This window comes from Chiloscyllium plagiosum, unplaced genomic scaffold, assembly GCF_037043375.1.
Source record: "Chiloscyllium plagiosum isolate Xiang-an unplaced genomic scaffold, Cpla_swu_hap1 HiC_scaffold_11, whole genome shotgun sequence".
Lineage (NCBI taxonomy): Eukaryota > Metazoa > Chordata > Chondrichthyes > Orectolobiformes > Hemiscylliidae > Chiloscyllium > Chiloscyllium plagiosum.
The window spans coordinates 52,301,412-52,317,134 of record NW_028270149.1 but is presented as its reverse complement, the minus strand read 5'-3'; the positions used below and the strand labels follow the sequence as shown (position 1 = coordinate 52,317,134).

The window sequence follows — 15,723 nt, the reverse complement described above, 5'->3', positions numbered from 1 at the left end:
TTGCTCACTAACCTCCTATATGGGACTTTATCAAAAGCTTTCTGAAAGTCCAGGTACACTACATCTACTGGATCTCCCTCGTCCATCTTCAGAGTTACATCCTCAAAAAATTCCAGAAGATTAGTCAAGCATGATTTCCCCTTCATAAATCCATGCTGACTCTGACCTATCCTGTTACTACTATCCAGATGTGTCGTAATTTCATCCTTTATAATAGACTCCAGCATCTTTCCCACTACTGAGGTCAGACTAACTGGTCTATAATTTCCTGCTTTCTCTCTCCCACCTTTCTAAAAGGTGGTACAACATTAGGCACCCTCCAATCCGCAGGAACTGATCCCGAATCTATCGAACTCTGGAAAATAATCACCAACGCATTCACGATTTCTCGAGCCACCTCCTTCAGTACCCTGGGATGTAGACCATCAGGCCCTGGGGACTTATCAACCTTCAGACCTAACAGTCTCTCCAACACCACTTCCAGCTTGGCGAACAGAACCACAGCAACGAGCACCCGAGCTACAAATCTTCTCACAAACTTTGAACCAATTCCTGGCAAACATAAATTCCCTTAAGTTCAGGTCCTTCAGCCACTGTTACCTCAGGGAGTTTACTTGTGTCTTCCCCAGTGAACACAGATCTGAAGTACCAATTCAATTCTTCTGCCATTTCTTTGTTCCCCGTAATATATTCCCTTGTTTCTGTCTTCAAGGGCCCAATTTTAGTCTTAACCAGTTTTTTGCCTTTCAAATACCTAAAAAAGCTTTACTATCCTCCTTTATATTTTTGGCCAGTTTACCTTCGTATCTCATTTTTTCTCTGCGTATTTCCTTCTTAGTAATCCTCTGTTGTTCTTTAAAAGCTTCCCAGTCCTCTGTTTTCCCACTTATCTTTGCTATGTTATACTTTTTCTCTTTTAACTTTATATGTTTCTTAACTTCTCTCGTCAGCCACGGCCACCCATGCCTCCTCCTAGGATCTTTCTTCCTTTTTGGAATGAACTGATCCTGGATCTTCTGCATTATACACAGAAATATCTGCCATTGTTCCTCCACTATCATCCCTGCTAAGGTATTGCACCATTGAACTTTGGCCAGCTCCTCCCTCATAGCTCCATAGTTCCCTTTATTCAACAGAAATAATGTCACTTCCAATTGTACCCTCTCCCTGTCAAATTGCAGATTGAAGCTTATTGTATTATGGTCACTACTTCCCAATGGCTCCTTCACTTCGAGGTCCCTGATCAATTCTGGTTCGTTGCACAATACCAGATCCAGGATTGCCTTCTCCCTGGTAGGCTCCAGCACCAGCTGTTCTAAGAATACATCTCAGAGGCACTCCACAAAGTCTCTTTCTTGAGGCTCAATACCATCCTGATTCTCCCAGTCTACCTACATGTTGAAATCCCCCATAACAACTGTAGTAACATCTTTGCGACAGGCCAATTTCAGCTCTTGATTCAACTTATATTCAACATCCAGACTACTGTTTGGGGGCCTGTAGATAACTCCCAAGAAGGTCTTTTTACCCTTAGAATTTCTCAGCTCTATCCATACTGACTCTACATCCCCTGATTCTAGGTTCCCCGCGCAAGGGACTGAATATCATCCCTTACCAATGTGGAACTTATGAGCTTCTGAGCTGTCATTGCTATGCCTCAGGCAAGATAGTCCTGGATCCTTGCTACCAAGGATGATTGCTACCAAGGCAGGAAATCTACCCTTCACTGTAATAATTCCTTTTGGGATATAAATGGAGACTAAATTCTAGCTGCAATACTTTCTTTCTTAGTGACATTTTTTGTCCTTTCAATTATTGCAGTGTCTGATAATGTGTGAACGTTTGCCAATATAACAGGCTTGCTTGCTGAAAATGTAATTATATTACCTCAAATATAAATTTTTAGTTTGCACATGTAACTTCCCGAATGCAAAATCCTTTCTTAAATACATTGATACAATTGACCTTTATGCTCAAACTGTAAGTAATCAATTGGACTACATTTATTAAGGAATCCACACATCACGGTAACTTAGATTTATCAATGTGATGAAGAGAAACCTGAGGAAAAAATTCCATGACACGTAAAGACCTTTTATTTTAGTCATTTCAGGTTGGTAGCTATACTATAGGAGTTATATTATAACTAGCTTTCTCACAAGGCAAACTGTTCCAGTTCATTTCTTAAGGAATCTGCATATCACAAGAACACAGATTGTACTGATATGATGAAGAGAAACCTGAGGAAAAAAATCCATGGTACTTAAAGGCATTTTATTTTAGTCATTTCAGGCTGGTAGATATATTATATGAGTGATGATATAACAAGCTTTCCCACTAGCTACGTTGTTCCAGTGCATCTATAATCCTAGCATCTATCTTACAGTGTGAAAAATTGCTCAGGTATTTCCTACCTACAAATAAAAGGATAAACTCAAACAAAAAACACCTTATCAGTCAATTTCCAATCACCAGTAGAGTTTGTGAAAATAGGAACAAGCTTATTCAAACCTTTAAACTGGTAAATCTGTCAAATAAATTATGATGATTGGTTCCACAACTCCAGATATGCCTTTCATCTGTATACATCACCTAACTCATATCTGCTGATCTCAATCTTGACAATTTCAATTGAGCCGACATCCACAACCTTTTGGAGGACAGAAATCCAAATTCCTGTAAGTTTTGTCCAAAGAAAGCTTCCTGATTTTGCTCCTTAATGACTAACCCTAATTCAAATGTGGTTGTTGCTTTTAGAATGTCGGAATAGGATTTGAACATTAGAAACATTGTGTAAAAATTAGAGCCAGGCCAATTAGGAGTGAAATTACGAAGTACTTCTACACACACAGTATATTTGGAACTCACCTTGTTCACAATGAACTACATAAGTTAAAAATTAGCTGCAGCATATCACACCTGTAAACACGTGATAACTTTGAAGTTTTAATTATTAACTACTTATTTGTACTGGATAAAATTGCAAATTCTGACAATTGTCCCTTGATTCTGTGTCTTAAACGTTTAAACATTTAATTTTAATTATATAGAGATGTATACGGTTGTCTTATTACATAGTGACAGCATCTCTGCCTCTGAACCCAAGATAATCAAGGAAGGTGCACTCATAATGTCGACACAGAAGTTGAGTCTTAACTTGTAAAACCTTCCAACAGATACTCATGGCTGGTTGTAAGAGCAGGAGAGATTCCTTGTCAGCCACGTGATTGAACCATATATCTTGAAATGCATGTTGGCACAACAACTTGCTTTCCTAGAGGGTCAGTTGGCTCAGTTGTCTGGATGATCGGTGTGGATCAGATTGGTGCCAGCAGCATGAATTTGATCCCTGTTCTGCCTGGGATGGACTCAGGGCCTCTTTCCATGTCCTATCTGTGTGTGGCTGCGTGTATTGGATCTGTCTTCAGGTACAGAACTGAATTACAAAAAGAAATGTATGCATTGTAGTTTAAGAATTACAAGGTAAATTATGTCTTTTTTTTGTCATCTGCCTCTAATAAAAAAATGACTTATGAGGCAGTAATTTGATGCCATATGCCTTCATGTCCTACATCAGTAACGTTTCTGTTAAATTTTAGCCTACATCATTTTGCCTTTACCTCACTCATCGTGTCTGCAGGATAATAAGAAAATTAAACAAAGTCAAAGAACGCCACTTAAAAATAACTGTTCTGTAGGTCCACTGATCTTAAAATAGTAATTCAGAGTCAGGATTTTGCCTATTTTCATAAACAGATCAAACTTCATTTATGATGTTATTAAAGCTGTTTGATCGAATTTCTTTTTGTGTAACTTACTGCCAGGTATCTTTTTTCACATGTAATTAACTACCAGATGTCTATTGCTTTATATGCACCTAACCACCAGCTGTTATCCTTTACATAATTTACTACTAAACTTTATGTTATCATTTTTGTTCTTTTAAAGAGTCACTTCTATGTTATTAAATGAATAAACTATCCTGATTAGATGCAACATTGTGGGTACACAATATAACCTTAACAGAAACTAAGAACACAATGACTTTGACCTTGATGCTAAGATACGAAAATGATAAAAAAAAGTAGAATCAATTATTCCAAAAGGAAACAAGATTTGTAAAGATTACATGATGCAATTTCAACACCTGAACACAATACAATATTTTATCTACAGTAACGAACAATCAAACTCAAAATATGAGACTAATAATGAAAAAAAGTTAAGTTGTTCTAATGACTCTTCTCCAGGGACATGATGTAGAAAGTGAATGTAAGGATTATTTACTGATGATAAGATCAAGCTCAATTGCAATCTACTGATAGTTGAATGGCCTGTTAGCACACAATCTGACCTCATACATGAAGAATAGAGAAAAAAGAAAGCTGCTAAAAATAATGAACAATCAAGCAAGAAGAATGGGGTTTAAAAAGACTAACATTTATGTAATGTATTTTCACATTCCAGTAGCTGAAGGCCCAAACCTGTTATTATTACAACTTGTGTGAAACAGTTGATTGTAACCTATCAATTGAAGACTCAGAGTTCGTGGCACAATGGTAGTGTCCCAACCTCTGGGCTAGAAGATCTAGGTTCAAGTCCGGTCTGCCATTAGATGTCTGGATATGTTGATTAACAAATATGTTTTTTAATTGACTAAAGTGCATCAAAGCAGACAGTAAGAACAGACTCTATCCAATGCAGAATTTTTTAGAATTATACATAAAATACAATGTTGGTTTTAAATAATGAATACTTTTTAAGTGGTTGAACATTATCATCTGAATCAGCATTTTGGCCTTCAGTCTTAGATTTATCCCTTATCTGGGGAGCCAGGAAATTCCTGTACGGTTAGTCTATGCTTCTACCTTCTTTGATATGGTATTTTCATGAATAAGAAGGCATAAATATCTGATGAGTATTAACAGCCTAAAGCAGGAATTTGAAAAATATAGTTTCATGCAAAGAGTTAATAGATTTTGAAACATAGCTAAGGTGCCCCAGTAAATTAAAGACCTGGATTAATGCTATACAGATTAAATTCAATTAATTGATTAAAACTATCCTTCTTGCTAACAACTTGGATTGTTCCAAAACTGAGATAAGTTAAGCAGTAGATTGATAGAGACATACTGAGCCCACCATTCTTTATGCTCATGTTCCAAACTCATCTATCACATTTCTGGTATATCCTCCTCCACAGGCAGGGCAGATGCATCTAAGGTGTGGCACAATAGTGTACATTTGTTAGGAAGTTGCTCTGTGAAGATTCAACATTAACTCCCGATTCCATGAAATTTCAAGGCACCAAGTCAAACATGGACAAAGAAACCTTTTAATTGCCACCTTTTGTGAAACGCGATGCTGAGCAGATGATCCAGCTATCTCAGCCTCACTATGATGGCACCAGGATCACAAATGCGAATCTGCTGATTTGATTCGCTCCATGTGATATCGAGAAATGGCTGAAGGCAGTGGACATAGCAAAGGGTGTGGGCCTTGATAACATCACAGCAGTAATAATGAAACTTGTGTTCCAGAACAAATCATACTCTTAGCCAACTTATTCAAAGTAATTTACAATGTTGGTAACTAAGCAACAATATGAAACTAGTCATACTGTTAGCCAGCCTGTTCAAAGATATTTACGATGTTAGCAACTAAACAGCAATTTGGAAAATGCCCAGGAATACCCTGTTTACAAAAAGCAAGTTAAATCCAATAGGACTAATTGTTTCCTTAACAAGTTTCTTTATCAAAGATGCTAAATGGTAGGAGAGGAGAAGTATATGTTAACGGGATATGCTTATAACAGAAAATTGATCAGCTCTGCTGAGACTTAACCTATGCAAATAAGCATTTTGTGTGTGTGTGGTGTAGCTGGTGGGATGATCTAAAGGGAGGACAGAATTCATGTCTGAAGTTGTTGAACTCAGTAATGAGATATGAAGGTTGTAAAATGCCTAAGCAGAAAATGAATGGCAGAAAATTAGGATTGTCAGTGGGGCTTGCACTGTGCCGCATTTATGTGATTTGGAATCTTCGTTAATTTATATGGCCCCATACTTTGCAGAAAAGAGGAATAAGGACGTACTCCACATCTATTTCACCTCAACAAATTTGGTGACGGCCATTCAATAATTTATTTCGCAGGGCAATTCCATGACTATATGAGACTGCCTGATTTAAAATTTAATCAAAGCCAGGTTATTAACTGTTAGCAGTGTTAGTGGGTTCATCGTCCTTGGCAAGGTCTCTAACATCAGAGTTAACTTGTCAACAGTTGGCTCTCTCCTATTAATATTTGTTTTCCACTTGAATTTCTATTTCTGCAAAATACCCTGAAGAGTACCAAGATGAAAAGCTTTAACAAAATGTAATTTTTCAGCTCTACTCTAGTCTGTCTTATAGTTTAATTATACTATAATGTGAGCACAAACCGACTCTTTTGGTATATACAGTATACCTAGTGTAAATGGGAGAGTTTTCTTGTAGACTAGTGCATGTTGATTTATTCATTTCTTCTTCTTCTATATTTAGATTTTTAAAAATGTCTCTGAATAGAAAGAAATCTGCTGCTATTGCTTACAATCTTCTGCTTGTCATTTTTAAAATTGCTCTAATAGTATTTTGTACTCCTGCAAAGTGTTAAGAACATTGTAACCACCGTGTGGAATAATTGCTCAGAATTTGTGTTAACTGCTAATGACTTGCATACAACTCGAGACAATATCATGATCTTGTTTTTTTGTAATTGAGAGGACATAAAATCTTGATCTTTTAAAATGCTATGAAGAATGGTTAACTTGGATGTATTCAAATTTTTAAATTGGACTGAGTGTGCAGTTAGAGGATGTGTTGAAAATCAATTAAGCTTAACTCGGCTTTCAGATTGGACTGCTTTTTGTCCAGAGGTGCTATATGAACGGACATTTTTTTTGTGGGGGGGGGGGGGGGGGGGGGGGGGGCGGTGAGTCCAAGATGATCAAATACAAATACTAATTTGGCCAATTAAATATTTTATCTTAGTTAGAATACAATTATCCAACCCACTAGGTTTCTTTAATTTAACAACAGATTGATTGTGAAAGCAAGACTTACTTGGAAACGATGTACAGTTAATTAAAAATTTGAAATACCACGCCACCAGGTTGTAGTCCAACAGGTTTATTTGAAATTACAAACTTTCAGAACTCAGCTCCTTCCTCAGGCCTGAAAAAGGAGCTGAGCTCCTAAAGCTTGCAATCTCAAATAAACCTGTTGGACCATAACCTGGTGTTGTTTGATTTTTGACTTTGAAATACAAAAGAATAAAAATCAATCTTTCTCATATCCCAACATATGCGCATCCTTTCACATCAGGAAAGAAAAGGGGAAGAAAACTGATTTCCTTTATGCATAGATTCATTTTGTGAAATGCTGGTTAGTTCTTGAAGCCCAAAAAATAAGATGTGGATTATTCAAATAGTTAGCAGTCTGGCATTCTAACACATAGAAAGAGGTGTCACCAAACACAAGACCTTATCTCTGGGATGTTTGCAAAAACCAAGTTCCCCAGGAAGCACAGGATCAACGTTTCTTCTGGTTACTCTTCAACAAGACAACTCAATTTCGCACTGGATTCACTGTTTTTTTTACAGTAACAGGAAAGTTAAGTTTGCTAATCACCAAATACCATAAGTAATATATAGCTAATGCAGAAACTGAAATATGAAATTTTAACCCAGGGAAGTGCTCTTTATTTAGCAATACATGACTACCAAGAAATATATTACAGTCTTTCATTGTCCTTTCATTGATCTCTAAACAAAATCCAGATATCCTTCAAATTCAAGTTCACAAAACATATTTAATATGAAATCATTACAAGAGTGGAGAAAAAAAGATTGGATTGAGGGAAAAAAGCTTTAAAACTTAAAAACGTTTATATTTCACATATTTAAAATATTCAACAATAAAAATCCCGAGAAATGAAGCTCTACAATGCTAAAGTAGTTAATTGACTGTAGTCAACAAACCTATTGTTAGAAAAATTCTGATGGCTATTCTAGTCTTAATTAGATATGCAAACCTGAAATAGCTTCACAGAAAGCAGGCTCCTTACGTCAGTGGAGAGCAGCTTTAACTTTCTGTGGCGAGTATCTACTGCACAAATTCATTTTTACGCCGTTCTACGTAGCTCACTGTTCAACTAGACAGACACTTTTCAAAAAGATAACAGCATGATGTCTCTGTGACATCAAGTTTTGGATTTCCATGTTGAATCACATATTTATATTTGCCATTAGTTGCTGAAACATTTTCGCATCATTGAGATTTTGGTGGGGGGGGGGGGGCGGTGTTGGGAGAGTGTAGGAACGATATTTAGCGCAATTGTTGTGATCATGGATTGAGACACTGATTTTAATAGATTTAATACTTCCACTAACGTAAAAATGTCCATCCCAAAAATGGCCTTAATCATTGGCTAATAATATCTGCAAATACAAGCCTCTGTTCTGACCTGATCCTCTGTCGAAACCTGGTTAAATACGGTGCAGCAGTGACTCACAGCAACCTCTCTGACTCTCGGGTAAAGATGGTGCGAATGAATGGGTCGCTTCAAGCTGAAGGTGCGCGCTCGCGTGTGCAGGCGCGCGCCCACGGGAACCAGCAGGTGAGCGAGGGCGCGCATAGGCTGTCTTACAAAGTGGAGCTGGGAAAGGGCGTGGCTGATAGCATTGGCTGAGTCTCAGAGATGGAGCAGCGTACGGAGAGGTAGTGCTGAATCTGCTTGAATATAGGAGCCGGCAGAAGCAGGAAAGGAAGGAGCAGGAAAACAGGGGACTGCATACCCAGGGAACAAAGGCAAAGGCAAAGAGCAGTCCGCTGGGGTATATGCTGTCATCGATCTGAGACTTTTTTTTAAAAGACTTTAATATATTTGATTGAGGTTTTTTTTTAAAAGAGATTTTTCACTGAAAAGAGTTATCGAAAGGAATACAAAGCCATGAAGAGCGAGAAAAAGCCAACGCGGAAATGGCAGAAGCTGCCAGGGAGAAACACGTTCTGTTGCGATGGTAGGATCATGATGGCTCGACAGAAAGGAGTTTTTTACCTTACCGTCTTTCTCATCGTGGGAACCAGCGCGTTGTTTTTCGGCTTTGAGTGAGTAACAATGACAAGAATGTAGAATTGTGTTTTGAGAGAGATGCGAGGACTGTAAGGACCTGGACTTGTAAAACTGGCGAAAATCACATCTAAGCAGAAAATCCTTGTGTTTGAGGGGCCATAAAGCTTTCGCGGCGCAGCTTGGATTTCTATTTAACACCCTTTTTTTGGCGTACAGCTTGCAACTGATTTTCATGAATTTTAAATCGTGGTGTGTGGAATTGAAACATCCTCTGTCCACTACTTTTATTAGCCACCTGCGAAATCTTAGCTTTTTGAATGCAAGTCGCGCTATTTTGTAGAGGGGGGAAAAATCATCTCGCTATTATTTGTTTCAAGTTTGTGAGCTAATTATTCTCCATAAAATCTCACTTGTGAGCGCAGTGACCTTGACAACTATGGTGTCTTTTTTTTAAAACGTTTGGATCCTTTTTAGATTCTGCAGTAGTAATCATTTTGCAAATTGTTATTTTGGTCAACGAAATACACTGCTTCAAAGGTGACAGTTCCTGTGGATTGGGAATGGAGTCCAGCAGGACATCTCGAGTAAATGTCATCGTGGTGACGTTCGCGGTGAAATGATGCGTTTTAATTTGATTTCCTTCATGCTGTTGTATCTGGCTAATGTGAACAAGATAGCCTGCCGAATAATTGCATTTGCAGCGTTCAATTTAAGGTAGTTATCTTGGTTGGAATACTTTGTTTAAAAAAAAGATTCCACATCTTTTGTTCCCTTTAGTTTTTAAGATATTTTAAAAGTTTCAGAACTACTTTGTGGTAGCCTAAACGATGGTGCTCTGACAAGTCCTCAATTTATTTTCCGCGTTTTATCCTAGTGAATCTCTAGGTAAAAAGTGGCTACCTCATTATTCCTGGCTGTAGAATAAGGAATATTAGCCAGGTTTCTCTTTGGCTGCAGAGCAGTTTGTGGGAACTGTGTGCTGGGCTACCCTTGTCCTCCATTGACAAAGCAGGTATTTTTGTGTCTTCTTAAGGACTAGAAGAATTCGCCTTTTAATGCATTAGACGCTTGTTTATTCATTCGGAGGCTCACTGAAGATGTTACCTAGTATGGTGACGAAACGTCTGAAAGTGAAACTTCCAGCTCAGCGAGCAAACCTACATCCACGCTTGTTTATGTTTGGGGACTGTCTAGTTTCTGCAAATCTACGTCTCCTTTTTTAGGAAGGGGAGAAGGGTATAGACTTTTTTAAAAAAAAAATGCTTGTGAATTCAGAAAATGCAATAGGGCCTTAGGTTGGACTAAATTGTTCTGTTCCTCATTTTACAGTTACCAGATAGTTGTGTATGTAAATGCAAGTTATAAATTTCTTGCCTTTAGGTGTTTACTTAAATTCACAGCATTTGACTGTTTTCTAAACAAAAATCTTTGTATTGTAGGACACTAGAATTGCTTATTACAATGTTACCTGTTTTCAACAAATATATTACAAAATGTGTTACAAACATTTTGACTTGAACCGTACTAACTTCAACAGATCTTAACAACATGTTCCATTTTCAGCTGACTCAACAGAATTGTATCAATCTTAGTATTGACAATAGACAACCATGTCAGACATCTGGCCTGAGGGCATAATATTTATAATTGAAAATGACAGTGCTGTAGAGACACTCTTCTTCGTGTGCTGTGCTTCATGTTTTTGAGGGTCATCAGTACAGTTTTAATACATGGAATAGACATTGTGATTAGAAATGCCTTGCCCTTTCATAGTATATTCAGCTTTTCAACCCTGATCTGCAATTCACTATGATCATGTCTCCTCTATTTGTTTTTAATTCCTATACCCTTTTTTTTGATGCCTTGCCTAACAGGATTCCATCATCTGCCTTCAAAAATATTAAATTATCCTATCTACGCCACCTTCAGAGGTAGAGTTCCCAAGTTGTGCGATGTTCAAAACTCCTCAACTAATTCTTTCTAAATGGACTCACCAGAAATACAGCATGGTGTACAGTTTTTGGGTGGTGTTAGTTCTTCTTTCTGTCATCTCCATGTAGTCCCTTTGGTAGTGCTATTCAGATTAATGTTGGTTAAGCTAATTTCCATTGGTATGTTTCCTTAAATTCACTTGTTTGTATCCGTAAACTGCACTTTAACAGGACATTGGTTAGGCCACTGTTGGAATATTGCATGCAATTCTGGTCTCCTTCCTACCAGAAAGATGTTGTGAAACTTGAAAGGGTTCAGAAAAGATTTACAAAGATGTTGCCAGGGTTGGAGGATTTCAGCTATAGGGAGAGGCTGAACAGGCTGGGGCTGTATACCCTGGAGGCTGAGGGGTGACCTTATAGAGGTTCACAAAACTGAGTGGCATGAATAGGGTAAATAGACAAAGTCGTTTCCCTGGGGTTGGGGAGTCCAGAACTAGAGGGCATAGGTTTAGGGTAGGGGGAAAGATATAAAAGAGACCTGCAGGGCAACCTTTTCTCACACAGGTTGGTACGTGTATGGAATGAGCTGCCAGAGGAAGTGGTGGAGGCTGGTACAATTGCAACATTTAAGAAGCATCTGGATGGGTATATGAATAGGAAGGGTTTGGAGGGATATGGGCCAGGTGTTGGCAGGTGGGACTAGATTGGGTTGGCATGGATGGGTTGGACCGAAGGGTCTGTTTCCATGCTGTACATCTACTCTATGACTCTAAATTTGAAGTAACCTTGTGACTGTTGATTAGTGTTTGTTTCAGAAAGCTACATAGAATTGAGGCTGTAAGTATAGGTAAAATAAACACAGGTTTGGTGTTCCAACTCTTTTAAGTTATCTTGGAATGTTAATGAGACAGCTTATATATTTTAGAACTCAAAAATTGTCCCTGAGCACAACTTCAAATTCTGTATTCACTGTTAACATTCTTCTTTACAATAAAAGTGCTAGATCCTGTCATCAAAGCTCTGTCTTCTGTGTTAGACTCTGTTTTCTTATGTGGGGATCAAAAAGTGTGTTTCTAGAAAAGCATAGCCAGTCAGGCAGCATCTGAGGAGCAGGAGAGTTGACATTTTGAGCAAAAGCTCTTCATCAGGAATGTGGGTCACGTGTCTGTACTGAGTTCTAATAGCATCCTGACCTCAAACTTGTCAAATCCTCACCCTCCTTTTCAATTCATTCCAGCTTGCTGTTGAAATCATGTAGATTCTCTGTATAATTGTTTTAATATGTAGCTTCTCTTGTTTACACCCTACCTCTAGCCAATGTTGTATTGATTTAGTCTTCATGTACTGCAGCTTTACTACCTCATACCAAAAGCCTTTTCAAAGCCATTAAATTTGACCGTAACATTTCTTTTTGCATGTATCATCTGATTTTCTGTAAAATATTTATTCCTTTGTTTTGGGAGCTGCTTTGTAAGTGTAAGTTGCCATTTTTTTTTGTCCTACTTCCCTATGCCATCTTTCTGGGTCCCTTGAAATTACCTGTAACATAAGCATTTTGTTGCGATATCTCACAGCTCAAGAGAATAGGTAAACTGAGAAAATGAAACCTACTTACTCCAGAGCAGTTAGTGTGTTGAAAAGTTTTTTAAAAACCTTTTTAAAAGCAGTGCAGCATATTAAAAATGTTTGTTCCTATCTATGTGCTTTACTCTTTCAGATTGTAAGATGTTTTTAATTCTGGGATCTAATTGGAATACAATTGAGTGCCTGAAGTGTGATAATTCACAAATTTGCATGTGCATAGAAGTTATGAACTGTGAAACAGCACATTTAGAAGATTTAATAATCCAATTTATTGGACCAGGTTTGATTAGAATATGTTGTCAACTCGGGGGATGTTTACACTGAGTTAAAGCTGGGGAATATAATTAGACTAAATGGGAAGTGATGAGGTATGTGAGAGATCTTGTGCTTTGTTAGGAATACTTGGCACTAGAATTTCTAAGTTAGTCACTTTTTCCTTGTATCCAAGCACTTTTCTATGAATATCTGCTTTGTGTTCAGAGTTATTGTAATATTACACAATATTTTCTTTGATAATCAAGAGACATAATGTGTGACATCGAATATTATTTGCAATAGAGAACAATGAGCCCAAATAATAGGGTCCAAATAATGGCCTGTAGAATACAGGTACAGAACTTTCTTTCGTTGCACTCTGGTTTAGAGTGCACAAAGTACTAACTTTTAATCACTGACCAACAGTCATGTTGCTTTGAGATTTTTTTATTTGGGATGTGGGCATCCACAGTGGTTGTTGCCAATCCCTAATTTACCCTTGAACTGAATAGTTTGTTAAGAAATTTCAAGGATTGTTCAGAGTAAGCCACACTACTATGGATTTGGTGTCACCAGCCAGGCGAGGGAAGGTTGGCAGAATTTATGCCTCTCAAAATGGAGGCATCCTATCTCCAATTTCAAAATTACAAAAAAAACCTCCTTTTATGAGGAAGATGATTCTAACTGCAATTACATTTTGAGGGTAGGTAGTCAGGGAGGGCTTAAAAGCCTACTTGAAATGCTGGTTCCCCCGGTCTGCATCTCCTAGACCTCTGTTAGAGATTGTTGTCTGAGCTGATTATCTGTGTGGTAGCCTTCCCCATGCATTTGTTTCCCTTCTAATAATCACCCATGATTTTTTTTCCCTGTCTCTGTCTACCCTACTGAGCCCCCTCAGAATTTTGAGTTTTAATGAGCTTGCCTCTTCTTGTCTTTTGAACTCCTTTTTACTTTGTCTCAACAAACATCCCTTTCATCCCAAGAATCAACTTTGGAACTGCCTGAGAACTGCCTCCAAGATGAAGCATTTCATCCCCTTAAATGAGGTGACCAAACCTGTATCCAGATATAGTCTTGTCAGTACCATGTACAGTTGTCCTATATCTATGTTCAATCCCCTTGCAGTAATGGCTAACATTCCATTTCCCTTCTTAATTATTTGCTGTACCTGTATACAAATGTGGAGTTCTGTGGTGTCTCTATTTAAATATTTTACATTTCTATTCTGACGAAAGTGAAAGACCTTGCATTTTCCCATATTATATAGGCACTCCATTTATCAATTTTTTTTGTCCATTCATTTAAACTATCTATAACACTTCATTGTTTTTTTTATTGCATTCCCCTCAAACTTTCTGACCTATCTCTGTATTATCTGGAAATTTAGCTGCAATGCAGTCAGGTTCATCAAGTAAAGATTCACAAGCCTAACCGTCCTGGCTGACCCATTGTCTCAGCCTGCTCCTGCCCCACTGAACTCATCTCTACCTACCTTGACACTGTCCTATTTCCCCCCTAGTCCAGGAACTCCCCACATATGTTCGAGACACCACCCATTCCCTCCACCTCCTCCAAGACTTCCATTCCCCCCCCCCCCCCCCCAACGCCTCATCTTCACCATGGATATCCAATCCCTCTACACCTCCATCTGCCATGACCAGGGCCTGCAAGCCCTCCATTTCCTCCTCTCCCGACATCACCAACAGTACCCTTCCACCGACACACTCATTCGTTTGGCCGAACTGGTCCTCACCCTTAACAATTTCTCCTTCGAATCCTCCCACTTCCTCCAGACCAAAGGGATAGCCATGTGCACTTGTGTGGGCCGCAGCTATGCCTGTCTCTTTGTTGGCTACGTAGAACAGTCCATCTTCCGTAGTTACACCGACACCAGTCCCCACCTCTTCCTCCACTACATTGACACCACCTTGTGCTCCCGCGAGGAGGTTGAGCAATTCATCAACTTCACCAACACGTTCCACCCTGACCTTAAATTTACTTGGACCATCTCTGACACCTCCCTCCTCCTTTCTGGACACCTCCATCTCCATTAATGATGACTGACTTGACACCGACATTTTTTTACAAACCCACCGACTCCCACAGCTACCTGGATTACACTTCTTCCCACCCTACCTCTTGCAAAAATGCTATCCCGTATACCCAATTCCTCCGCCTCCACTGTATCTGCTCCCAGGAGGACCAGTTCCACCACAGAACACACCAGGTGGCCTCCTTCGTTAGAGACCGCAATTTCCCTTCCCACGTGGGTAAAGATGCCCTCCAACGCATCTCGTCCACATCCCGCACCTCCGCCCTCAGACCCCACCCCTCCAACTGTAACAAGGACAGAAACCCCTGGTGCTCACCTTCCACCCTACCAACCTTCGCATAAACCAAATCATCTGCCTACATTTCCGCCACCTCCAAACGGACCCCACCACTAGGGATATATTTCCCTCCCCACCCCTTTCCACCTTCTGCAAAGGCCATTCCCTCCGTGATTACCTGGTCAGGTCCACACCCTCAACAACCCACCCTTCTGTCCTAGCACCTACCCTGCCACCGCTGGAATCACAAACCTTCGCCCACACCTCCTCCCTCACCTCCATCCAAGGCCGCGAAGGAGCCTTCCACATCCATCAAAGTTTTACCTGCTCATCCACCAATATCATTTATTGTATCTGTTGCTCCCAATGCGGTCTCCTCTACATTGGGGAGACTGAGATGCCACCTAGCAGAGCGCTTTAGGGAACATCTCTGGGACACCCGCACAAATCAACCTCACTGCCCCATGGCCCAACATTTCAACTCCCCTTCCCACTCAGCCGAGGACAT

General features: G+C 39.2%; 1 protein-coding gene across 1 annotated transcript in view; it reads left to right on the top strand.

Annotated features, from left to right (window-relative positions):
• Positions 1-8,753: 8,753 nt before the first annotated feature.
• The window catches only part of zdhhc9 (zDHHC palmitoyltransferase 9), a 111,916-nt gene continuing 104,946 nt past the window's right edge, over positions 8,754-15,723 (top strand). The window contains exon 1 of the mRNA XM_087992053.1: positions 8,754-9,147. Within this exon, the coding sequence (XP_087848179.1) occupies positions 8,990-9,147 (158 nt within the window). The 5' untranslated portion in view covers positions 8,754-8,989. The remainder of the gene's footprint in view (positions 9,148-15,723) is intronic.